Source organism: Octopus sinensis, linkage group LG25 (assembly GCF_006345805.1).
Source record: "Octopus sinensis linkage group LG25, ASM634580v1, whole genome shotgun sequence".
Lineage (NCBI taxonomy): Eukaryota > Metazoa > Mollusca > Cephalopoda > Octopoda > Octopodidae > Octopus > Octopus sinensis.
Window position 1 is genome coordinate 4,096,687 of NC_043021.1, and position 27,933 is coordinate 4,124,619.

At 38.1% G+C, this 27,933-nt stretch overlaps 1 protein-coding gene across 8 annotated transcripts in view; it reads right to left on the minus strand.

Moving 5' to 3' along the window:
* LOC115224461 (RIMS-binding protein 2) overlaps positions 1–27,933 on the minus strand; it is a 595,300-nt gene that overhangs the window by 237,047 nt on the left and 330,320 nt on the right. For all 8 annotated transcript variants that reach the window (XM_036513377.1, XM_036513379.1, XM_036513378.1 and 5 more), the window contains one exon: positions 9,633–9,683. In XM_036513377.1, coding sequence (XP_036369270.1) covers positions 9,633–9,683 — 51 coding nt within the window. The remainder of the gene's footprint in view (positions 1–9,632; positions 9,684–27,933) is intronic.

Consider the following 27,933-nt stretch of genomic DNA (forward strand, 5'->3'; position numbering starts at 1 on the left):
CGGAGGGCAAAAAAAAAAAAAAAAAAAAAGAGACACCGTCAATGTGCACAACTTTTATTTAACCAGAAACATTGATGGAGCAATGTTAAGAAAAACGAGACAAAAAAAAGAATAGAAAAAAAAGAAAACAAAAAGGAAAAAAAAAAAAAAACAAAACAAAAACAAATAAAAAAAACAACAAAAAACAAACAAACACACAGACAACAACAAAAGAAAAATGAAGTAATACTCAAAAAAAAAAAAAAAAACTACTTCTCTACATAACTTATAATTCTTGCAGTGAAAAGATGTCTTGGAGTAAAATAACTCTAGATCTTAACTCTAAAATAATTATTTCTTACATGAAAGCTGAAGATATTTCTTTCTCAGAAACAAATGGGAAGCAACAATATTCATACCTAGTTTTTTTTGTTTTTTTTTTATTTGCTTGTTTCTGTTCTAATAACACCAATCAATCAACAGAGAAAACCTATGGAAACCAGAGGTGCACAGCGAGAGATGTAATGTCTCTCTCTCCCTCTCTTTAGATCTTCTCCAGTCGTCAGACAACTTCAAGAGTTTTTCCTCCCCTCTTCAATCCATCGCTCTGCTCAACCACCTTCCTTCATAGTCTGCCGTTAACTCTTTCACCAAGATTTTTGACCAGGTATGATTATTTTTGCAAGATTAATGGTTATCTAAGTATGCGATGAATTTGTAAAAAGACAAGTTTTGTATAATAGGTGCCCGCATGGCTCTGTGGTTAGGAAGATTGTTTCCTAACCACATGATTTCAAGTTCAGGCCCACTTTGGGGCACCTTGAGCAAATGTCTCCTACTTTAGCTCCAGTCTGACCAAAACCCTAGGAGTGGATTTTGTAGATAGAAACTGAAAGAAGTCCACCAAATATGGGTGTGTATCTATCTGCAGCCAGATGTCACAACTATAACTGTTTATCTATTTCTTTATTGCCCACAAGGGGTTAAACATAGAGGGGACAAACAAGGACAGACATAGGTATTAAGTCGATTACATCGACCCCAGTGCGTAACTGGTACTTAATTTATCGACCCCGAAAGGATGAAAGGCAAAGTCGACCTCAGCGGAATTTGAACTCAGAATGTAGCGGCAGACGAAATACCGCTCAGCATTTCGTCTGGCGCGCTAACGTTTCTGCCAGCTCGCTGCCTAAACTATAACTATAACTGTTTATCGCTTTGAGATGACTTGAGAAGCTTTCTCCATACTGGTCGGCTTTTGGCTTGGGCTTGCCGGCAGAATCATTAGCATGCTGGGCAAAATGCTTAGCAATATTTTGTCAGTTTTTACGTTCTGAGTTCAAATTCTGCCAAGGTCGACTTTGTCATCCATCATTTTGGGGTCGATGAAATAAGTACCAGTTATGTACTGGGGTCGATTTAATCGACTATGTCCCTTTTTTTTTTTTAAATTTCAGGCCTTGTGCTTATTACGATCAATTCTTTTCCGCTTCTTGTTACTTTTTGCAATATCTTTGAATCTCAGTCTAGGTCTTCCATGGGTTGCTTTTACCCCTTGAATAGTTAGGAGTGAAGGATTTGTGTGGAGAATCTGTTGTCGTCTCTCCACTGTAAGGGATCCAACCTATGCAAATTTCTGTCAATGCGGATTTCCATCATAAGCTGTGGTATCTATATACACACATGTATACATGCACACATGTATTTATGTACATGCAGGTGTTCATGTCACATTGTTTTGATATCCAGTTATGGTTATAAATGTGTTATAGTCATACAAGCAATGTCCAGTTTTTTAGGAAAATATATCAAACCACAGGGAAATATTACCTTGCTTGCAAACAGGTGAAGGTTGGCAACAGGAAGAGCATCAAGTTGTAGAAAATCTGCCTCAACAGATTTCTATTTGAGTCATGCAATCATGGTAAAGAGAACATTAAATCAATGATGATGCGGATGAGATGAGGTTTTAAGAAAACCAACCCTAGCACATTGATATCAAACTTTGGCAAAAGGCCAGCAATTTCAGGAGAGTATGTTAAGTCGGTTACCTTGACCCCAGTGCACAACTGGTGCTTATTTTATTCACTATGAAAAGATGAAAGACAAAGAAAACCTCAGCAGAATTCAAACTCAAAATGTAAAGATGAACAAAGACGGACCACTCTTGTAAGCCTTAATAATAATAATAATAATAATAATAATACATTATTTACAATTAATGGATATTTTGTCCTCATCTTACGTGTTGCTAACACATTTCGGCTGATACACCCTGCAGACTTCATCAGATGTCTTGGGGGAAATTTTGAACCTGGGTTTTTTTATTCCTAAGGTATTTTTCGATGTTTTTGTTGTATCACTCTGTAAAAACAAGCTTAACTGGAGCCAACCCATGGATTTACAATACAGAATTGTGATGAACATAACCTTGGACCTTACCAAAAGATTACTTGGAGTTCTTCACTAATCTAAGTAATATTGTTAACCTGGTGTGCCAACTGAGAGCTTATGAAGTATTTTGCCTGGGTTGATAATGCCCCACTACACACACACACACACAAATGAATATCTGTGTGTGTGTGTGTGTGTCTGTTACTGTCTCTTAGCCTTGGCTTTAGGTACTGACTGTAAATGGGGGTATCACCACAATGCAAACAGTTGTCCTTTGTTTTCAACCTTCCATGGAAAACCTGTTTGGTCAGGGAGAAATATTACCTTACTTTGGAAACATCTGAGGGTTGGTGACAAGAAGGGCAACTGGTTGAAAAATAATCTGCTTCATCAAATTCTATCGAACCCATGCAAGCATGGAAACGTAGAAGTTAAAACTCTGACGACGATGACGAAGTCGATTCCACTCACTGGAAATGCATCTTCAGCCTTATAGGTTGATGCATTTTTCCTAAAGGCACACACACACACACACACACACACACGTGTATCTGTATGCATGTCCATGTGTGCACACATACGCATGCAGTGAACATACAAAGAAGTTCTGGGTAAATATCGCTTGAAACATCAGTTTTTGAATGAAAAATTGAAAGACCTTACCACATTCATTGAATATTTTCCCCTACTTCCTACACTCAATCACACACACACACACACACACATGCATGCATGCATGCGCGCGTGCATGCATGCGCATAAGAATTTGGGGATCCAATAAATTGTTGATTGAAGATTCACATCTCCACTTATCAACAATGATAACTAATAATGTTTAAAATTCTTATTCACCAATAAATGGAAATTGCGGTGCGTGTGTATGTATGTATGTATGTTTGCGTGTATATACACACATACATACAAATATAGACACACACACATACACAAACATACACACAAACACACACAAATATATATGTACACACACACACATATGCATGTACGTAATCATATACATACAAGCACTACACACACATGTACATACATATACACATACATGTCCACATGCATAGACAAATATGCACATACACATTATATATATATACAGACTATATATACATATACACAAATGTGTATATATATATATAAACACATATAAATACTTATACATACATAAATATATATATGTATATACATACATAAATATATACATATGCATGTATACATACATATGCACATATATGTATACAAACATAAATATATATACTTCACACACATCTCTGAAGACATGAAGAGAAGGTAAAAGAATCTATAATGCCATTGCCAAACCATGGAAACACATCACATTATAGAAGTGTGCATGCCAGCTATTCTTATATTGAACACTGGAGCTAGAATAGGTAATTAATAATCAATCAACACTTCAGAGAACATGAAGAGGGGGGAAAAAAACCCCCAAAAAACATAAAAAGCTAAACAAGATCTATTACAGAAAGAAACTGAAATTTTGATGGGTGAGAGAAATGGTCTTGAAAATAAAATGATTTTTCAAGGAAAATAATAATTTCTTTTGGTTTTTTTTATAAATTTATGCATAATTTATGATATTTTTAAGGCTAGCTTTATGAATTTATTTATCAGTTTTTATAAACAATATCTATTATCTTCTATCGTTTATATCTTCTACTCGTTTCAGTCATTAGACTATGGCCATGCTGGGGCACCACCTAGAAGAAATTTAGTTGAATAAATCAACTGCAGTAATTATTTTTGTAAGCCTGGTATTTATTCTTTTGCCGAACCAATAAGTTATGGGGACCTAAACACACCAACACAGGTTGTCAAGCAGTGGGTGGGTGGGGAGGACAAACACTGACACAAAGATCACATACACACACACAATTGACTTCTTTCAGTTTCTGTCTACCAAATACACTCACAAGGCTTTGGTTGGCCCAAAGCTATAGTAGAAGACACTTGACCAAGGTGCCACGCAGTGGGACTGAACCTGGAACCATGTGGTTGAGAAGTAATCTTCTTCTTTATATCTTTTACTTGTTTCAGTCAGTGGGACTGCAGACACATCACACTGCTTGGTCCAGGAATGGAAACCACAAACTCATGATCAAGAGTCCAACACCTTAACCATGGAGCCATTCACCTCCACAATGCCTAATAATTAATATTCATATTTTTTCTTAATTACTGAATAACTATAATTAATTATAATTTAAAGTTTATTTTTATTACTGAATGATAATTATAATAAATAATTCTTTAGAAGTTTGGGAATTTATGAATTTATGTAAAATAAATGACTTTATATCACAAAATAATTTCAAGATATGGTTATGCCAAACTACATTGAAATCTTCCATGTGGTTATTGAAAATGCAAGAAATAGCAGGCAAATCTCTCTTCACATCATACCCTACTGCCTTGAACAAAAGACTCATTGGATAATGTGATCTTAGATACAGCAATGTGTGATGTGCACCACCAGAGCCTTGGCAACCATGTTCTTCTACTATGACACAATGGAAGTGGGTATTTTGGAGAAAAGACACTGTATGTGGTTACTTGACAACTGACAAGTCCCTCAACCCTTTGGAGGTCATTGAGGTGTTGCAGCCATGCAGCGTATCTAGAGCATGAAAGCCTGGTAGGGGCCATCCCTCACCAGGCTAAATGAATTTCTACAGCTGAACAGACTGGAGCAACATGAAATGAAGTGTTTTTGTTTAACCCTTTAGCATTTAAACTGGCCATATCTGGCCAAAAGTATTCTGTCTGTTTTATGTTCAAACTGGCCAGATCTGGTCAACCACACCAAACCTACAATATCGTTTTAAAAATTAACAGCTACCTCATCAAAATCTCATACCTACAAGATAATGCATGATTAGTTCAAAACAATGTGGATGAAAAAGTATTAATTTTGGCAGAATAATGCGAACACTAAAGGGTTAAGAACACAACGGATTGCCTGGTCCAGAGATTGAAACCACAATCTTATAGTCATGAATCCAACACTCTAACCACTAAGTGACGTGCCTCCACTAGTGGTACTCATTTCTACAGCTGAGTGGACTGGAGCAATTGCTCAAGAACACAATGTATCGCTTGGTCCAGGAATCGAAACCACAATCTTACGATCGTGAGTCCAACACCCTAACCACTAAACCACACGATTCCACTTACTTACAGCCTTTTTTTCTTCACCGTCCCATGCAACCGATTCTGAGAGAGAGAGAGAGAGAGAGAGAGAGAGAGAGAAAGAGGGTGAGGGAGAGAGAGAGAGAGAAAGAAAGAGAGGTGGGTGATTTAATTCTAGTATTTGACATGTACTAATATTTAAATGACCTCAGAAAGATGAAAGGCAAAATGGATGTGGTGGGATTTGAACTCAAAATGCCATGAGCCAGAACAAATAGTACAAACCATTTGCTCATCATTCTGATGATTCTACCAACCGACTGGTGATGGTGATGATGATGTGACCTGGTAGTTAGGATGTTACACACATGGTCTTATGATAATGGTTTCAACTCCTGGACTGGGAAATGCATTGTAGGAAGGGCAACAAACCCTAGAACTCATCCCAAAACAGACAATTGGAGCCCGGTGCAGCTCTCCAGCTCCTGTCAAACAATCCAACCCATGCCAGCATGGAAAAATGGACATTAAATGATGATGATGATGTTGACAGCTACACCTGATTTTCTTTTGAAATTTTTTTACCAAATCTTTTACATCACACCAAATTCTGAAGGGAAAATATTTCCGTTAGGATTTAAGAATTTCAGCAACTCTTCGACAATAGAAAAACAATATTTTTCTTTTTCTCTCTCCTTCCGATTCATTTTATTTTTATAGTTTGTTATTCAATTTTTCCTTTTTTTTTCTCCTGCACACCTTTACGCTTCACCAGTCTAATTCAAGTAAGTGACTTGGCATCAACTGATGAAGTGTTATGTTGTCTTGATACAACTACACATGCTTTGGCATTGGAGTGGTGGTGTGGCGCTGGCAAAGAAATGTGAAAACAGAGAAAGAGAGAGAGAGAGAGAGAGAAAGGGAGGGGGATGAAGGGAGAGAAACAAAGATAGGGAAGAAGCGATTTTGCTTTATGCTGGCACCGATTCCGTTTCCTTTGATATCCACTGCCTGCAATGTTTTAAAACACTGTTATATGGCTGCAAAGGTGAGATGATGAGATTAGGAATTTTGTTGAACAACTGTTGCTGCCATGACCCTCTGGTTGATAGGAAAGTGTGGTGAGGTGGTGGTGGTGGTGTATGGTGGCATGGAGTTGCTGGTCACAATGATACTTAGCTCGAAAAACATTTTTTTTTATTTTACATATAAACACATACATACATTAATAAACATATATATACATACACACATATGTACATCTTTATATATACATATCTCTCTCTCTCTATACATATATATATATATATATATATATAAACATACATACGTGTGTGTGCTGATATATATATGTATATATATAAACATATATACGTATGTGTGCTGACATTATATATATATATATACATACATATATTTACATATACATGCATATATAAACACACATTCATAGGTGTGGTGACATGGATGTGTTGGTTACAATGATACTAAGCACAAGACATTTTTTCTATTACATATCTATGAACACAAACATACATACACATCTTTACCCTGATTTATGGTCTCCTAGACTATTTACACACATATAAGATATATATATGTGCAAATGCATATGTATGTGCATATATATATATATATACATATATATATATATGTTTATGTATCTACCATTGACCTGTTTATGAATCACACTGTTTATCTATAGTTAGAAATACAGTAGTTGACGGTTTGGAATTATGTAGGAATGTGGTGGGGAGGTCAGTGGAGCAGAATAGTAACAGAGAAAATAGTATTCATCATATACACCATGTGATGATATACATAGTGTTTGAAGGCACATGGCTCAGTGGTTAGAGTGTTAGGCTCACAATCATGAGGTAGTGAGTTCAATTCCTGGATCAGGCAGTGTGTTGTGTTCTTGAGCAAGACACTTCATTTCACCTTGCTCCAGATCGCTCACCTGTAGAATTGAATTGCAGCATCACTGGTGCCAAACTGGATCGGTCTTTGCCAATGGTATGGAGAGTGGAGGCTGGTTTGCATGGGTGACTGCTGGTCTTCCATAAACAACCACGCCCAGGGTTGTACCTCGGAGGGGAACTCTCTAGGTGCAATCTCATGGTCATTCATGACCAGATGGGGTCTTAACCCTTTATCCTGATATGAAGGAAGGAAGCTTTAGACCAGTGATTCTCAGCCATTTTTGGCCCCTATGAATCCCTTTGATTCCTAATTTACTTTACTGGACCCTCCACAGCAATTTGGTGTATATTTTTAAAGAATCTTACTGTATTTCTATAATTGAATATTATTAGGAATTGTATACATAAATTGAAATAATTTGGTTTTTGTAGAATTATGTGCAATTTATTGTACATAAATTTTAACAATAAAATCTTGTATGGACCCCAGTTGGGAACCAGTGCTTTAGATGGAGGGGGAGGCAAGGAAGGATGGGGATGTGTATGGAGGAAGAGGGTAAGAAAGAAAGAGAGGTGAAGGGAGTGAAAGAGAGGTGAAGGGGTTGAATAAAAAGGGAGAAGGAAAGATAGAAGAGAAGAAAGGAAGACAATGGAAATGAAGAGAGAGGGAGAAAAATGGGAGAAGAAAAAAACAAGAATAGAGAGAGAGGAAGAGATAGAGAAAGAGAGAGAGAGAAGAGAGAGAGAGAGAAAGAGAGAGAGAAAGAGAGAGAGAGAGAAAGAGATAGATAGATATATAGATAGATAGAGAGAGAGAGAAAGAGATAGATAGATATATAGATAGATAGATAGAGAGAGAGGTGAGAGATATCAAGGTATTGTCCAGCATTTTGATGATATAAGAGGGATATTTGTTTGAAGTTTGGACAATAAAACAGCTGATTGCTTTAAAGAATAACAACGGACCCTCCTCCACCCCCCAACACTGGTGCAAGCCCTAATGAGGCAACCATTATAGAACCTACTGAACCAGCTCATTTTTTTTTAATTTTTAATATTTATTTTATGTTTGTGACAGTTGTTCATCATCAGAGAAGCGATGCAACGTTGGTGGCAGAACAAGGCTGGTCAAGGTATGCTCTGCCTGCTATAGATATTGTGCTAACACAGTCCTTTTTACCTGGCATGCTAACAATTCTGCCAGTTCATTGCCTTAATAATAATCCTTTCTGCAGGAAGCACAAGGCTTCAAATTTGGGGGAAGGGATTAAGTCAATTAAATCGACCCCAGTGCATAACAGATACTTGTTTAAACGACCCCAAAAGGATGACAGGTAAAGTCGACCCTGACAGAATTTGAACTCAGAACGTAACGGCATACGAAATACTACTAAGCATTTTGCCTGGTGTGCTAACAAATAATAATAATGATAGTAGAGGCGCAATGGCCCAGTGGTTAGGGCAGCGGACTCACGGTCATAGGATCGCGGTTTCGATTCCCAGACCGGGCGTTGTGAGTGTTTATTGAGCGAAAACACCTAAAAGCTCCACGAGGCTCCGGCAGGGGATGGTGGTGATCCCTGCTGTACTCTTTCACCACAACTTTCTCTCACTCTTACTTCCTGTTTCTGTTGTACCTGTATTTCAAGGGGCCGGCCTTGTCACTCTCTGTGTCACGCTGAATATCCCCGAGAACTATGTTAAGGGTACACGCGTCTGTGGAATGCTCAGCCACTTACACGTTAATTTCACGAGCAGGCTGTTCCGTTGATTCGGATCAACCGGAACCCTCATCGTCGTAACCGATGGAGTGCTTCCAATAATAATGATAATAATTATAACAAAGCTTCCTTATTTTCTCAAACCTGGAAGAATGAAAACTGCATCCAGAGAGATTCCAATTCAAAGGAGTAAAATATGAACTAGAACAGGCAAACTGAATCAGGGTTAACAAGATCTATCAAACAAGATTAAATGTAACCCCATTAAATAAAAATCATACAGATAAATCCATCATCACCTCATCTTCCACTCCCTGCCTCAATGAAAAATTTGCACAAAGCTTAAATGCAATTCAATTATATGACCCCAAATCCCCTCCACTATCTTGTATCGTAATGGCCAGTTAATGGCATCTGGAAGAAAAAAAAAATTCATCAAGAAAAAAAAAAGAACTTTTACCTTTAGTGTTTCAATTGTGTCGTTATGTTGATGCTCTATCACATTTTTAGCCTGTAAAGGAAACCAAATGGAAGATATAAATATTTAAGTGGAATACCAATTAATCAATCAAAAATAATGAAAAACGGCCTCGCTTTTTTTTTTTCATCTTTATTCTTTTTCAATAAAAATAATCCTCGCGAGAGCATTTGTGATAGCGTGAAAGCAAACGTTTTCCAGGTAGGGATACAAAGGTTGGAAAAGGGAGTAATTTATAGTCTGCAGGGTTTTTTTTTTTTTATATATTTTAAGAAGCAAATTTATTGGTGGTTAATGTTTTTTTTTAGGGCCTATCAACCTGAGGTTGCATATTATTCCATTAGTGATAAAATGTGTCTAAATAACAAATTTCCAATGGCAGTGTAAAGCAGGTAACATAGGGAGTGACAGACAATCTGCTGTAGACATCAGGAATATTGTAAAGGCTAAGATGGGCATAGAGGGAGAGGAAGAGGGATTATTATAAATGAAAAGGCCTTTGGAATCTGTAGTCTTGTAAGCACACACACATACACACACACACACACACACACACACACAAGGATGCTGAAAAGTTCCAGGTAGGGATACAAAGGTTGGAAAAGGGACTAATTTATAGTCTGCGGGTTTTTTTAATTTTTTATATTTTAAGAAGCAAATTTATTGGTGGTTAATGTCTTTTTTTAGGGCCTATCAACCTAAGGTTGCATATTATTCCATTAGTGATAAAATGTGTCTAAATAACAAATTTCCAATGGCAGTGTAAAGTGGGTAAAATAGGGAGTGAAAGACAATCTGCTGTAGACATCAGGAATATTGTAAAGGCTAAGATGGGCATAGAGGGAGAGGAAGAGGAAGAGGGATGATTATAAGTGAAAAGGCCATTGAAATCTGTAGTCTTGTAAGCACACACACGTACACACACACACACACACACACACACACACACACAAAAGGATGCTGAAAAGTTCCAGGCTTTAAGGGTATTGCGAAGGGCTTGGTTGGAGGCCCAACATTCTCAGTTCTTTTACAGGGCTTGGAAAAATTGAAGGACTGCTGCAACGAGTCTGTGAATCTGAGAGGGGAATATGTTGGATAAAATCATAATTAACTGATCATCATATATTTTTTTTTATACCCAAACCCAGGAACTTTTCAGCATCCCCTCATGTGTATGAGTGTGTATCACCGTGACCGACCAGGCTATCAGATGTTGCTATACATCACTGGTCACAATGCACTTTGCATTGTTTTAGCTTTCAAATGACGCCACCCCACTGGCTAAGCATGCAGGCCAACAGAAGAAATATATATATATATATATATGTTTGCAGAAGAATGGCATCTTGTCCAGACAAGGAGATATCTCACAGAGATTTTGTAACCAAGTACAAGGTTTCAAGTGGTGAAACATCTACATAAAATAGACCAATATGTTAAAAATGTCAACAAACTAGAAAAAAAAATCTGAGGAATAGAAAAATTTCAGTAACTTTCAAACAATTGCAATAGAATCGTGTCAGTAGGCAACATATTTTGAAAATTCAAGAAATAAATGAAAAATGAATTTCACCCTTTAACCATGAAATTGAATTTCATGGTTATTCCAGAAATATTGTTAAATGTCTACCAAAAATTGGAATTGGCATTTTCTTACAAGTCGTATTGCTTCAATAAACTTGGCATATCTCAACGAAAAATAGCTTCAGTCATGGCATTCCACAGCGAAAGATAGATTGGTACGTTAAACTGATTTCTGCAGTTAAGAGTAATGAGGTTTTGAGTGGCCATATCTGATTTCCGCAATAAAAGGGTTAAGAGATTTTGTTTATTCTTAAACGGTTAAAAATGCGCTTCTGCAATGTAATTTAAAGATGGACAATTATGAAAGCTTTCAAACTCAAGTTGCTTCTGCATCATAAATCAACTTTTCAACATTGACAATCATATCTCTATACACTCCATCATGCTCTGTTATTTTAACATTAAAATTCAAAGGATGTTTGATCACTAAACAGAAATGATGTAATTTTAATTATTAATAATTTAATTTTTGATATCACATCTGATTACTATCTTAACTGTTCTTGTAACCTAGCAGTTTGAAAGTAGAGAATGACAAACCAAGTATCAGTTTGGAATGAATATCAAGATCGACAATCCTTGATAGTGTTGTCCTACCAGAGCCACAATCTAATGACTAAAACCAGTAACAGAATAACTCTCAAGGCTTTGGTCAGCCTTGGGCTATAGTAGAAGACACTTGCTCAAGGTGCCAAGCAGTGGGACTGAGTCTGAAGCCATGTTACGAAGTAAACTTTTTAAGCACACAGTCCATAGCCATACTTGCACATACAATGTGTGTGTGTGTGTGTGTGAGGGAGATAGAATGAGTGAATGTATTTTTCTGTGTTAATGTTTACATTGGCTTTTTCAAAAAACGTTCTGTTGTTAATGTCTCATAATTAGCACTTTAAAAACATTAAGAGAATAAGAAGGCAACGAGCTGGCAGAAACGTTAGCACGCCGGGCGAAGTTCTTAGCGGTATTTCATCTGCCATTACGTTCTGAGTTCAAATTCCGCCGAGGTCGACTTTGCCTTTTATTCTTTCGGGGTCAATAAATTAAGTACCAGTTATGCACTGGTGTGTGTATGTATCTTCTGGTCTTGATACAGCATGACAGTTGTAAATGGTTATCACTGTCATAGAAGCAGTGTCAGTCATTTCCAATATTCTGCGAAAACATTTCTGACCATGACGAAATATCACCTTGCTTGGAAACAGGTGAGAGTGAGTGACAGGAAGGGCATCTGGCCATAGAAAATCGACTTAATTGACTTAATCTGTTTGCCCTTGTTTGTCCACTCTATGTTTAGCCCCTTGTGGGCAATAAAGAAATAAGAATAAGAAGGCAAATGAAATAAGTAATGGGGTTATTACAAGCATAACAAATCCTTTGAAACCCCATGCCCCAGCATGGCGACAATCCAATGACTAAATCCAGTAGCCCCCCCCCTGCCACCAAAAACAAAACCCCCCGAGGTGTTAGCATGGTGAAAATGATGTTAGTGATGGTGGTGGTGGTTGGGGGAGTGAGAGAAGACTTCCAAGATTATTTTGACCAATAGAATCAAAGCTTGAAATTTATCAGTTGTATCGAGTGCAAACCACCCGATAGTATGAGATGGTAATCTATTTTAACACTTTCACTGCCAGTCACTTAGAGTAATTGTCTGACTGGTATTAAGAGAGTGAATCGGTAGAATCTTTTTTTTTTTTTTATAAAATCAAAGGAAACTTCATGAGGATAAGTAATATTACTACAGCTTTTACAACCAGTATATATAGATTGTTATCACACATGAAAATGATATTGGATGATATTGGGTGCAACATAAAGCATGTTAGCATTTTGTGATTTAAAGTTGTTGGGGTTTTATTTTTGGCTGTCTATTATTTTTATTTACAACTTAACCTTTTTGTTACCATGTTTCTATTGAAATATAATACCTTTTTTTTTTCAATTAATTTTGAAAATGATCTTTATCCTTATTCTTTCATCTTCTACTTGTTAGTTATTTGACTGCGACCATGCTGGAGCACTTCTCTAAAGGGATTTAGTTGAAATGAGTCAACCCTGGTACTTACTTTTAATTTTAATATTCATTTCAAATTTTGGCATAAGGCCTGCAAGTTTGCTGGAGGGGTAAGTCAACTGCATCAACCCCAGTACTCAGCTGGTACTTATTTTATTGACCCCAAAAGGATGAAAAGCAAAGTCAACCCCAGTGGCATTTGAACTCAGAATGTGAAGCTGGAAGAAATGCCACTGGTTTTCTGGTGTGGTAACCATTCTGCCAGCTCGTCGCCTTATTGCCCACTCTATTATTCCTCAGTTGAGTTCCAGACCACCTTTGCAATTTCGGCTGGTTATACTCGAGATTGCTCCTATCTGGCCAGCCCCAAGGAAAAAACTAAGCTAAGAGCATTAGACTCCATGGAAGAAAGCAGCAAATGTACAAAAAAAAAAGGACGGTAACCCCCCCCCCCCCCGGAAAATGTTATACAAATACAAATAACAGGACATAGCAATGGATGTCTTTCGACTACACACACACAAACACACACACACACATATATATATATATATATATATATGCATACACACACATATATAAATATAACATATATACATACACATACATATATACATACACATACATATATATATATACACATACATATATACATACACATACATATATATATACACATACATATATACATACACAAACATATAGATACACATACATATATATATATATATACACATACACACACACACACATTCATATATATATATACACACACACACACACACACAAACCAATATGAACTAAAAATGGCAGAGATCATGAACAGAGCAAATGGAGATGCATCAAAATCTAAAGTGAAAACCTTTGTAATGAGAATATCTAAATATGAGTTTATCGAACAAACACATCGGTGGCAGTTTCAGTGTAGACAGGCTACAGGATAAAAATGGGTGCTTAGTGACCAACGCTGGTTCATGTCAACATTTGTTCAGCTTTAAGCGAGGGCATAAGGAGATATGTGCGCATTAGAAATTTATGCACACGGTAAATCCAAAGTCAACACGAAATCTGCAGTGAAGCTATCCACAGCTCAATATAAACACATTTGTTTGACAGCTGGAGAGCAGTTATATGATTGCAGAATAAGTTTTTTTAAACTCTGTAGAAAATAAATCCATTGGACTGAGTTAGCCATTAAGTAATGCAAACAAATTAGAAGCTACAACTGTTAGTAGTTTCCATGTAAGGCAACTATAAACAGCAACAGTGGAACAAGTTTCTAGTTGGTTCTGTTAAAGAATATCTAGGGGCTAAACATAGAGGGGACAAACAAGGACAGACAAACGGATCAAGTCGATTACATCGACCCCAGTGCGTAACTGGTACTTAATTTATCGACCCCGAAAGGATGAAAGGCAAAGTCGACCTCAGCGGAATTTGAACTCAGAACGTAACAGCAGACGAAATACCTATTTCTTTACTACCCACAAGAGGCTAAACATAGAGGGGACAAACAAGGACAGACAAATGGATCAAGTCGATTACATCGACCCCAGTGCATAACTGGTACTTAATTTATCGACTCCGAAAGGACGAAAGGCAAAGTCGACCTCGGCGGTATTTGAACTCAGAATGTAACAGCAGATGAAATACGGCTACGCATTTCGCCCGGCGTGCTAACGGTTCTGCCAGCTCGCCGCCTTGTTCTGTTAAAGAATATCAAGATCATGCAGGTAACCAATTTGTACAGTTAAGATTAATAACACTTACATCTTGAACACAAGATATATTGAGCCTGCTTGGTTACTATGTAGTATGTATGCTCTGCTGTGCAGCTAACAGTACCATGCTGGGTGCGGTTTTTAAAATTTTATTTAAGATCTACTGATGATTGATGGGTAAAAATGGACACAGATGTATTATAGTATTTAAGTATTAAGGGCATGTGGGTATTTTGAAAATACCTCATGGAGTGACAACTGTGCCCGCATAGTTATGAGCAGCCATGGCAAGGCATAGCACATGTTCAGCCACTCTACCATGGATACGGTGAAGTCATGGCACTGAAGCATGGTAGATTGTGAAGAGGTAGCAGAAGAGCTCAACTGAACCACTGGTGCTTTTTACATTGATGCTGAGCGGGAGAATCCAAGAAGATCATTGGTCAAGATCAAGCTCTATCAAGAGAGTAACTGCAACACATCTATAGGGGAGGCGTCCATGGTTGTGTAGAAAGTCTTTGATTACAACTCAACTTTATCATGGCTGGCTTGGGCTATGTATATGTATATATATCACCGTGATCGACCAGGCTATCAGATGTTGTTACACATCGCTGGTCACAATGCGCTTCACATTGTTTTAGCCTTCAAATGACGCCACCCCGCTGGCTAAGCGAGCAGGCCAACAGAAGAAAGAGAGAGAGAAAGTTGTAGCGAATGAGTACAGTAGGGATCGCCACCATCCCCTGCCGGAGCCGCATGGAGCTTTAGGTGTTTTCGCTCAATAAACACTCACAACGCCCGGTCTGGGAATCGAAACCGTGATCCTACTACTGCGAGTCCACTGCCCTAACCACTGGGCCATTGCGCCTCCACATATGTGTATATATATATATTGACCGCGTGTGTACTGTTGACGATTTTTTTCCTCCGTCTTCCCTTCCTTGGATCTTTCCTTTTCCTATGTTTCTGATGAAGAGCTCCACTCGAAACGTTAAATACTCCTTCTTTCTTTCCTTTCCTGAGCGTCCAATAACACTATACTTGTTCCACGTCTTCGTGTTGTTGTGTTTTCTCTTTGAGTTTTCATGTTTGGATTAACTTCATATATATATATATATATATATATATATACATGACAGGATTCTTTCAGTTTCCATCTACCAAATCCACTTATAATGTTTTGGTTGGCCTGGGGCTATAGTAGAAGACACTTGCCCAAGGTGCCATGCAGTGGGATTGAACCCGGAACCATGTGGTTGGGAATTATTACACGGCTATGTCTGTGCTGATAGCAACAAAAACAACAACAACAAAATTAAGGGAAAGAAATTAATTAGAAGCAAAGAGAGGAAGGTAATTTATTCTAATTAGCGTGAGAAGTGGGTCTTCTTCCGTCTCCAGCGCAACAGGTTTCCAGATGGACCTAATATCCTGAGATGCTATGATGTAAAACAAACAGGAAATTAATTCCGGACACCTAAGGCGATTGAGGGATGGGATAGGAGGGTGTTTCTATGTGGACAGACAAAATGCTAGAAATAACAGCAAAATTTCCCTTGAATCACACACCCTACTTTCTTACAAGGATCCACTGGATAATGTAGCCATGGATGTGCTATGACTAGTGATGAGGAATTGATGGAGGGGTGGGGGCAGTACTATCATTGATTGAATGCATTTGATCACAGCCTCATCTGCTAGGGCAGGCTTGGGAGTTGAACAACAACAACAACTATTATTATTATATTATTATTATTATTATTATTATCTTTTTCTTCTTCTTTTTTCAAATTTGCTTCCATTTCTTGCCGAGTGTCTTCCCGACTCCTAGGGCAAAGAAACTCATAGTATACATTGGTAGGCCATTAACTAAACTCACTAGTTCGTTCATTTTTTTTTTTTTTAAATTAAATTAAAATACATGGGTAGTAATAGTTCTCACATCGACAATGCTCTTCTCAATACGTGTGATGTACCAGTTAAGACAATCTTGGCTATGGCAATGATGGCCGTCTCCCCGCGAGCCACTCAAAGCTCAAAAATGATAACATTATCGTGGCACCAAAATGTTTTTGGAAACTAAAAGGAAAACTAAATCAGTATATCAAATTGCTTGTCCTATGGTTAATCTGGAAGCGCGTCCCCCAGGGAAGAGCCAGCCTGGGATTGAAAAGTCATCAACTGGCACAAACTCTTCTCCGAATACGGACATGGATGGTCACTTGAACGGGAAATTCACCAACTTGAGCCCTCCAAGTTCACCACCACAACCACCACAGAAAGAAAAATGTAAGTGGAACAAATGGACCCGAGAAGAGTATAAAGAAGTAATATACGCTTATTATTATTATTATTATTATATTATTATTATTTAAGGCAGGGAGCTGGCAAAACTTACCATTCCAGGCAAAATGATTAGCAGTATTTTGTCAATCTTTACATTCTCCATTCATATTCCGCCGATGCTGACTTTGCTTTTTATCCCTTTATCCTTTTTGTCGATAAAGATATGAGATTTGAACTCAGAAAAAAGGGAGAACAAATACTGGGAAAGTATTACGGAATCTTTTGATACCCCACATGTCAAAATGGGGTATCAAAAGATTCAGTAATCTTTCAGCTAACAATTAAACTTTATTTTCATTTACATAATTTGCATTAACAAAAATTTAACATTATAATCTTTCTATAATTCAACTATTCTCAACAACATTTTATACCAAGACATCACATTTTCTATATGAGTGTGTACCTTAACCCTTTTGTTACTGTATTTCTGTTGAGATTCTCTGTGTTTCTTTCAATTACTTTAAATATAACAAAGAATTTACTAAAATAACTTAGTTATCATTAAGCTAGTGTTAGGAATATAAATTGTGACTAAGGTTTGGTGGAAGATTTTAATTAAAAACTTATGAAAACAAGACATTTGTATTCAAGAGCCAGAGCCGGTTTCAGGCAGGTTGGTAATGAAAGGGTTAAAAGACAACCATTTCTCGATATGTTATGAGGAAATACAGTCACTCACTTTCTCTCTCACATGCACAAGCATGAATACAAACAAAAAAGATGTATGTATTTCTATTTATGTACGTGTATATGAAAGATGTGTGTGAGAGAGAGAGAGAGTGAGTGAGTGCCACCTACAAAAAGTACATACATGACAACACACAATTTCACTCACTCTCTCTTTCACACACACATGCATGTCCATTTCACATACGTGTACATATATCTTTCACTTTCTGCTCTCACTTCAAAACAAATGTCGCCTTTTCACTTTCACCTATCTTTCAATTTCTGCTCTCTTCAAAGAATAAAGAAATGGAAAAATTTTTATGGAAATTATCGAACAATAATATGAGCCCATATGATCAAGTTGACAACTTTGCTGCTTCAAATGAAAGAATACCGTAAAATAACTTCTTTTCACACACACACACTCTGAAGCTAAAATTTCTGTATGAACTATGCTATTTCTTGCTATGTGCACACACAAAATTATAGCTCAAATCTAATTGAAATCATCTTTTTCTATTCTGTAATTCATGTTTGCGATGGGTATAAAAAAAAACCTGATCTTCAATATAAATTTAAAAGGAAGTTCTCCCAGAAATTCTGTCCTTTAACCATTGTTTCTAGCATGTCTGAGGTGACATTTGTGACCTCTGCACCAATTGTTTTTCCTAAATTTCTTCAAATCCCTATGTTTTCAATACAGGAGATTAGGATTTTGCCCCCAAAACATGTTCTCAATAATTTAATTTTCTCCTTCCCCCATCTCAATTTCTTCATTTTTTTTTCAAATATTTTCCTCAATAGTCCATGGAGAGAAAAACAGAGTCCGAATCTTTAATAATTTTCTTCTTTCTTTTTTCTTAAAGAAACACTAAAATCTCCTTCCCAAACATCCACCCATCACCTCACCCCTTTCAAAAAGCTACAAACTCCCAATGTTTCACTTTTAGCTTTTTGGAAAGCAAGGAAGTTTCTTCAGAAATAATGTCATTTACCTGTTGTTTCTAGCATGTCAGCTTTTCTGGTGGTACTCTAATATTTTTTACGTCTGTTATTTCAGTACAATTCTACGCATGGGTGAAACATCATACGAAAGTGAAACATTGGGTGTTTTTAGCTTTTTGAAAGGGAGTAGGTGATGGGTGGGTGAGGTGAGGGAAGGGGTTTCTTTAAGATGAGGTGAGGGAAGAGTGTTTCTTTAAGAAAAAATTAAACTTTAAAGGGAAATATATTTCCCAGATTCGTAATTTCTGTATTTTTCTACATGGATAAAAAAAAAAAAAAACAATCTGTAAAAAAGTTACAAATTATGAAATTGCGGTGGAGAAGGGTGGGGGGAAGGGGACTAAAATTTTTTTTAAATGTGATTTTGAGGCAAAATCATATTAATCCCCTTTCATATGATGAAATAATACATAGTTTATGATCCTTGTTAAGGACAGAAAGTACTTTCATACAAACCCATGCAAATTGTATCCAACCCCTCCTTCACTGTTAAGCAAACAAGTTCCATCACACCGGTAATCCAGTTCACTAGATATCAGCTGTGTTGATTCTGCCCGTAAGGAACAAATAATATGATATGGCTGTAGGGCATAACACTCAGGTAATTCCAGGATGCAATGCTAGTGTGTGTGTGTGTGTGTGTGTGTGTGTGTGTATATATGTGTGTGTGTATATATCTGTGTTGTGTGTGTGTGTGTATATATATGTGTGTGTGTGTATATATATATATGTATAATATATGAGTGTGTGTGTATGTATATATATATATATATGTATAATATATGAGTGTGTGTATGTATATAAATATATATATATATATATATGTATAATATATGAGTGTGTGTGTTTGTATATATATATATATGCATAATATATGAGTGTGTGTATATATGTGTATATATATATCTGTATATATATGTGTGTATGTATGTGTACATACATGTGTATATATCTGTGTGTGTGTGTGTATATATATATACACACACACACATGCACACACATATACATATGTACACATACATACACACACACACATATATACACGCACACTCATATATTATGCATATATTTACATATATAATTACATACATACATACATTCAGGTACATATATATATATACACACACACACACACACACACACACACCAACAATATTAAGAGATAAAAAAAAAGGGGGAAAGAAGGGAGAAGGCAACATGGGAGAACTAAAAATAAATGAAGGGGTATAAAAAAGGAATGAAAACATAAGACTATTAAGTAAAAGCTGGTTAAAGGGAGCCGTGAAATGTGGTTCATGTGATGCTAAATGTAATTATCACCTTTGGTAGCCATGGTATCAGAGATAAAGAGATTACGTATCCCCATGGTGATATTAGCCATGGAATAAACAATCCTGCAGGAAAGCTAATGAGAAAGGCTGTGTGTCACTCAACCTGCTAGAAATAGCAGCAAAATTCTCCCAACCTTGTGTAATGTATACACCATAAGATCTTTTATCTTTCATTTGTTTCAGTCATTGGACTATGGCCATTGGCCATGCTGGGGCACTGACACGAAAGGTTCTAGTTGAACAAATCGACCCCCAGTACTTGTTTTTTTTTTTTTTAAGTTTGGTACTTATTCTATCAGTTTCTTTTGCTGAACTGCTAAGTTTTTTTTAGAGATGTAAACAAACCAACACCAGCTGTGAAAGATAGGGAGTGGTGAGAAATACACACACCTGGTGAGCTATCTAACAGCTTTCATTTACAAAATTCACTCACAAAGCATTGGTTGACCCAGGACTATAGTAAAAGACACTTGCCCAAGGTGCCACACAGTGGGACAGAACCTGAAACCATGCGGTCACAAAATGACCTTCTTAACCATAGTGTCATGTCTAACATGTTAGCAAAACCTAAAACAAAATAGTGTAGGGTTCAATGGATAAGGTGGTCGTAGATACATCTGAAGAAGACAGATAAAAACTTGGTTACAACCGGATTGTCTTTGAGCTAGACCTCAGAATTGTCAAAGCATGGAATAAACTACCCGAGTCCCATCTTAGCTATCCTAACACTACACCTTTCAAATATTCCATGCTCCCCAAAATTCACCAACTCTAAGCAGCCTTTCCTTATTGTGGCCGTTTTACAGCTAACTTTTTCCCCTTCACTCATGAATGACCATGGGCCTGCACTTAGAAAATTCCTCTCTGATGCACAAGTCTGGGCATGGTTGTTTGTAGAAGACCAACAGTTACCCATATACACCAGCCTCCCCCTCTCCATGCCGCTGATGTTATCTAAGGGAAAGGCAAAGATCAATACAACTTCGCATCAATGACGACGCAACTCATTTTTACAGCTGAGTGAACTGGACCAATGTGAAAAAAAAGTGTCTTGGTCAAGAACACAACACACAGCTCAGTTCGGAAATTGAACTCATTACCTCATGATTGTGATCCCGATACTCTAACCACTGAGCCACGAACCTTCACTCTGTTAAATGTAATACTTATTTATTCACATTGTTTTGAATTAACGATTCATTATCCTGTAGCTTTGAAATTTAGAATCAAATCAAATTCGAAATCGATCAACATCAATGGAATTTGTAGTTTGTGGTACCAGTGCCGGTAGCACATAAGAGAACCATCTGAACGTGGCTGTAGTCAGTACCGCATCGACTGGCCTCCATGCTGGTGGCATGTAACAAACACCATCCGATCGTGGCCGTGCCTGCCTTGCCTGGCCTGCGTGCTGGTGGCACGTAAAAAACACCATCCGAGCGTGGCCATTCGCCAGCCTTGTCTGGCACCTGTGTCGGTGGCATGTAAAAAACACCATCCGAGAGTGGCCGTTCGCCAGCCTCGTCTGGCACCTGTGTCGGTGGCACATAAAAAGCACCCACTACATTCATGGAGTGGCTGGCGTTAGGAAGGGCATCCAGCCGTAGAAACACCGCCAGATCTGACTGGCCTGGTGCAGCCTTCGGGCTTCCCAGACCCCAGTTGAACCGTCCAACCCATGCCAGCATGGAAAGCGGACGTTAAACGATGATGATGATGATGATGATGATGTGACTGTTTAGTTTTAGAAGGGCATTGTAGGGTAGGTGTGAGAGGCCACATCTTGATGGTTTGAACATAAAACAGGTAGAATATTTAGATTGGATATGGCCAGTTAAAATACTGAAAGGTTAACTGTATCAATGCTAAAAGAGTCGTTTTTGTTTTACATACACACACACACACACATACATACACACACACACGCACACATACACACACACACACATGTACACATACACACAGACACACATGCACACACACACACACACACACATGTATATAAATCAATGTATGTTTGTGTTTGTCTTCCACCATCACTTGACAACTGGTGTCGGCTAGTTTACATCCCTGTAACTGAGCAGTTCAGCAAAAAGCAACTGATAGAACAAGTATCTTGCAGAAAAGGAAAAGAAAGTACTGGGGGGGTCAATTTGCATGAGTGAACCCTTAAGGGCAGTGCTCCAGCCTGGTTGCAGTTCAAAACTGACATAAAAGATATATTAAAATACTAACTCCACTTGATAGACAAAAGTCTCTGAGTTAAAGATAGCAATGCTGTGAATTTGCCATATTCCATTAGGAACACAAGACAGAGGGACATAATTTTATATAGAATCTGCTGTCATGGCAGAAATCCAATACTGGTAGAAAGACAAATGAGTAGTAAGGTTATAAAGTATACATATAATGAAAGCATATATAAATAATAATGCTCTCTCTTTTACTCTTTTACTTGTTTCAGTCATTTGACTGCGGCCATGCTGGAGCACCACCTTTAGTCGAGCAAATCGACCCCGGGACTTATTCTTTGTAAGCCCAGTATTTATTCTATCGGTCTCTTTTGCCGAACCGCTAAGTGACGGGGACGTAAACACACCAGCATCGGTTGTCAAGCAATGCTAGGGGGACAAACACAGACACACAAACACACACACGCACATATATATATACATACATATATACGACAGGCTTCTTTCAGTTTCCGTCTACCAAATCCACTTACAAGGCATTGGTCGGCCTGGGGCTATAGCAGAAGACACTTGCCCAAGGTGCAACGCAGTGGGACTGAACCCGGAATTAATAATAATAATAATAATAATAATAATAAAGTAGGTCTGGGTGTAATAAAAGCAAAAGTTAATTAGAAATACAAATATGAATAGAGAGACAAAATAAGTACAAGACTGAAATATATAGTGGAGTTAGCATGATTGATAAAAACCCTTGATGGAGATGACCCAACATGGCAATAGACTATTTTCAGACACCATCATCATCATTTAATGTCTGCTTTTCATGCTGGCATGGGTTGGAGAGTTTAACCAGAGCTGAAAAAGGCCAAAGGCCACACCAGGCTGCATTGTCTGTTTTTGGCATAGTTTCTATGGTTTGATGCCCTTCATAATGCCAACCACTCTGCAGTGTACAGGGTGCTTTTTATGTGGTGCTAGCACCAGTGTTTTTAATACGATACCAGCACAAACATGGAACCAGAACCGACAGAAGAATAATCCCTACAGCAGGCATGGGTAACCTTTTTTGTGAAGTGGGCTGATGAAACATGGGGTCACCATCAGGCAGGCTGAAATACTAAGAAACTTCAAGGCAATTTTTTTGATAGGCCATTCAGAAAGACCTGCAGGCTGCAGTTTGCTCATAACTGCCCTACAAGATGATACTTTATAATTTAATCTGTGTATCCTGGTTTTAAAATAGGGGTACACCACATTCCTGTGTATCATAATAGCCAATTACAAAGGTTGCCAACAGCAAGGGCATCCAACTACTTCAGAAAACCCATGTACCCATGCAAGTATAGTGTAGCTGTGTGGTTAAATAGTTTGCTTCTCAACCATATGGTTCTAGGTTCAGTACCATTGCGTGGCACCTTCTGAGGAAGAGTTGTCTACTGTAGGCAGTTGAATAATGGGGGTCGATGTAACTGACACATCTCTTCTCCCAAAATTACTGCCCTTGTGGCAAGTTTTGAAACCAGGAGTGGCTGTGTGGTAAGTAGCTTGTTTACCAACCACATGGTTCCGGGTTCAGTCCCACTGCGTAGCACCTTGGGCAAGTGTCTTCTACTATAGCCTCGGGCCGACCAAAGCCTTCTGAGTGGATTTGGTAGACGGAAACTGAAAAGAAGCCCATCGTATATATGTATATATATATATGCCTGTGTGTGTGTGTTTGTCCCCTTAGCATTGCTTGACAACTGATGCTTTATGTCCCCCGTTACTTAGCAGTTCGGCAAAAGAGACCGATAGAATAAGTACTGGGCGTACAAAAGAATAAGTCCCGGGGTCGAGTTGCTCGATTAAAGGCGGTGCTCCAGCATGGCCGCAGTCAAATGACTGAAACAAGTAAAAGAGTATTATTATTATTATTATTATTATTCATTTTGTTTATCAGGTACATGTGTATTCACCACTATTTTAGAATAATTGAAGCATGTCTGACAATCCTGGAGTGTATTGAGTGCCTCTTGGTGTGACCTTTGTCCCCCACCCCACCCCACCCCATGTGTGCATGCACATGTGTGTTTGTGTATCTTTATGTTTATTTTCCACCGTTGCTTGACAACTAGTGTTAGTTTGTTTACATCTTTGTAACTTAGTGGTTCAGCAAAAAGAGTTGATAGAATACTCTCTCTTTTACTCTTTTACTTGTTTCAGTCATTTGACTGTGGCCATGCTGGAGCACCGCCTTTAGTCAATCGAGCAAATCGATCCCAGGACTTATTCTTTCTAAGCCTAGTACTTATTCTATCGGTTTCTTTTGCCAAACCACTAAGTTACGGGGACGTAAACACACCAGCATTGGTTGTCAAGCAATGTTGGGGGGACAAACACAGACACACAAACATACACACATATATATATATATATATATATATATATATACGACAGGCTTCTTTTAGTTTCCATTTACCAAATCCACTCATAAGGTTTTGGTCGGCCCGAGGCTATAGTAGAATACACTTGCCCAAAGTGCCATGCAGTAGGACTGAACCCGGAACCATGTGGCTCGTAAGCAAGCTACTTACCACACAGCCACTCCTACGTCTGAGTACCAGACTTTAAAAAAAATGTAAGTACAGGAGTTGAGATGTTTGACTAAACCCTTCCAGGTAGTGCCCCAGCATGGCCGTAGTCTAATGACTGAAACAGGTAAGAGGTAAAAACAGGTAAAACCGATGATATTCAGTGATGAAGAAACTAAAAGAATTGCACATGAAGATCTGCATGAGCTGAATAAAGAAAACAACTTTTTTTTTTTGCTAGAAGGCAAGTTAAAGAGATAACGATTGACGAGCCATTGAATAATTAGCAATTAAATGAAATTAAATAACGATCATTATTATTAAATGAATGCAACAAGCTGTTGGGTCAGCGAAAGAATATTAAGCCAGAAGAAGAGCAACAAAGACCAGATTCTAAATGCATTAACCGGGGTCTGTTTGTGCAGAGGGTGACCCCGGAACTCACACACCGACAGGGAAGGGTGACAGGACCAGAGGAACGGAGGGGTGGGGGGTGGGGGGTTCTGTCCACCACGTGGTGGGGTGGGGGGTGGGGGTGGAAGGAAGGAATGAATGAAGGAAGGAGAGTAAGAAGGAAAGAAGAAAGGAAGAAAAGAGAGAAAGAAGCAAAAACAAAAAGAAATAAATAAAAATAGATAGACAGACAGACAGACATAGATAGATAAATAGATAGATAGATATATAGATAGATAGATAGATAGATAAATAGATAAATAGATAGATAGATAGATAGATAGATAGATAGATAGATAGATAGATAGATATACAGATAGATAAATAGGTATCAAAATACATAGATAGACAGATAGATAAACAGAGAGATATAAAGATAGATAGATATAAAGACAGATAGACAGATAGATATAAAGATAGATAGATAGATAGATAGATAGATAGGTAGATAGATAGATAGATAGATAGATAGATAGATAGATAGATAGACAGACAGACAGATAGATAGATAGATAGATAGATAGATAGATAGATAAAGACAGATAAATATAGACAGATACATAAATATATAAAAACAGATAAAGACAAACAAAAATAGATGGATAGATAGATTGATAGATAAAATATTGGCTTCAAATTTTGGCACAAAGCCAACAATTGAGTGGGATGGGGTAAGACCATTATATCTACCCCAGTGTTCAACTGGTACTTATTTTATCAACCTCAAAAGGATGAAAAGCAAAGTTGACTCCTGTGAAATTTGAACCCAGAAAACGTAAAGATGGATGAAATACCGCTAAGTATTTTTCCCTGCATGCTAAACCATTCAGTCAGCTCACCACCCTACAGACAGACAGAATATTGGTAAGTCCAATCCCAAACCTATTTCTTTACAACCCACAAGGGGCTAAACACAGAGAGGACAAACATGGACAGACAAACGGATTACGTCGATTATATTGACCCCAGTGCGTAACTGGTACTTAATTTACCGACCCCGAAAGGATGAAAGGCAAAGTCGACCTCGGCGGGATTTGAACTCAGAACGTAACGGCAGACGAAATACCTATTTCTTTACTACCCACAAGGGGCTAAACACAGAGAGGACAAACATGGACAGACAGACGGATTAAGTCGATTATATTGACCCCAGTGCGTAACTGGTACTTAATTTACCGACCCCGAAAGGATGAAAGGCAAAGTCGACCTCGATGGAATTTGAACTCAGAACGTAACGGCAGACGAAATACCTATTTCTTTACTACCCACAAGGGGCTAAACACAGAGAGGACAAACATGGACAGACAGACGGATTAAGTTGATTATATTGACCTCAGTGCATAACTGGTACTTAATTTACCGACCCCGAAAGGATGAAAGGCAAAGTCGACCTCGGCGGGATTTGAACTCAGAACGTAACGGCAGACGAAATACCTATTTCTTTACTACCCACAAGGGGCTAAACACAGAGAGGACAAACATGGACAGACAGACGGATTAAGTCGATTATATTGACCCCAGTGCGTAACTGGTACTTAATTTACCGACCCCGAAAGGATGAAAGGCAAAGTCGACCTCGACGGAATTTGAACTCAGAACGTAACGGCAGACGAAATACCTATTTTTTTACTACCCACAAGGGGCTAAACACAGAGAGGACAAACATGGACAGACAGACGGATTAAGTCGATTATATTGACCCCAGTGCGTAACTGGTACTTAATTTACCGACCCCGAAAGGATGAAAGGCAAAGTCGACCTCGGCGGGATTTCAATGCAGAATGTAGTGGCAGATGAAATACCGCTAGGCATTTCGCCCACCATGCTAACGTTTCTGCCAGCTCGCCGCCTTCCAATCCCAATACCAGGTAGTGTGATACGAATAATGGGAAAGATCTGCTGCCATCCCGAGTTGCATGAAGAGTATAGTATAGTGAATAGAAAACAGTGGGTGAAGATGGAGAGATAAGACACACACAGACACACACACACATCTTGAAATCTCATATCAACACAAGGTTGAAATATTTTTAAAAGTAGAAGTATAATTGATTAAATTTAGGGTTGGTTAACATAAATATTGAATGTTGACCATAGGCGCAGGAGTGACTGTGTGGTAAGTAGCTTGCTGACCGACCAAATGGTTCCGGGTTCAGTCCCACTGCGTGGCATCTTGGGCAAGTGTCTTCTGCTATAGCCTCAGGCTGACCAAAGCCTTGTGAGTGGATTTGGTAGACGGAAACTGAAAGAAGCCTGTCACATATATATGTAAATATATGTGTTTGTGTGTGTGTGAGTGTATATGTTTGTCCCCCTTGCATTGCTTCACAACCGATGCTGGTGTGTTTATGTCCCTGTCACTTAGCGGTTCGGCAAAAGAGACCGATAG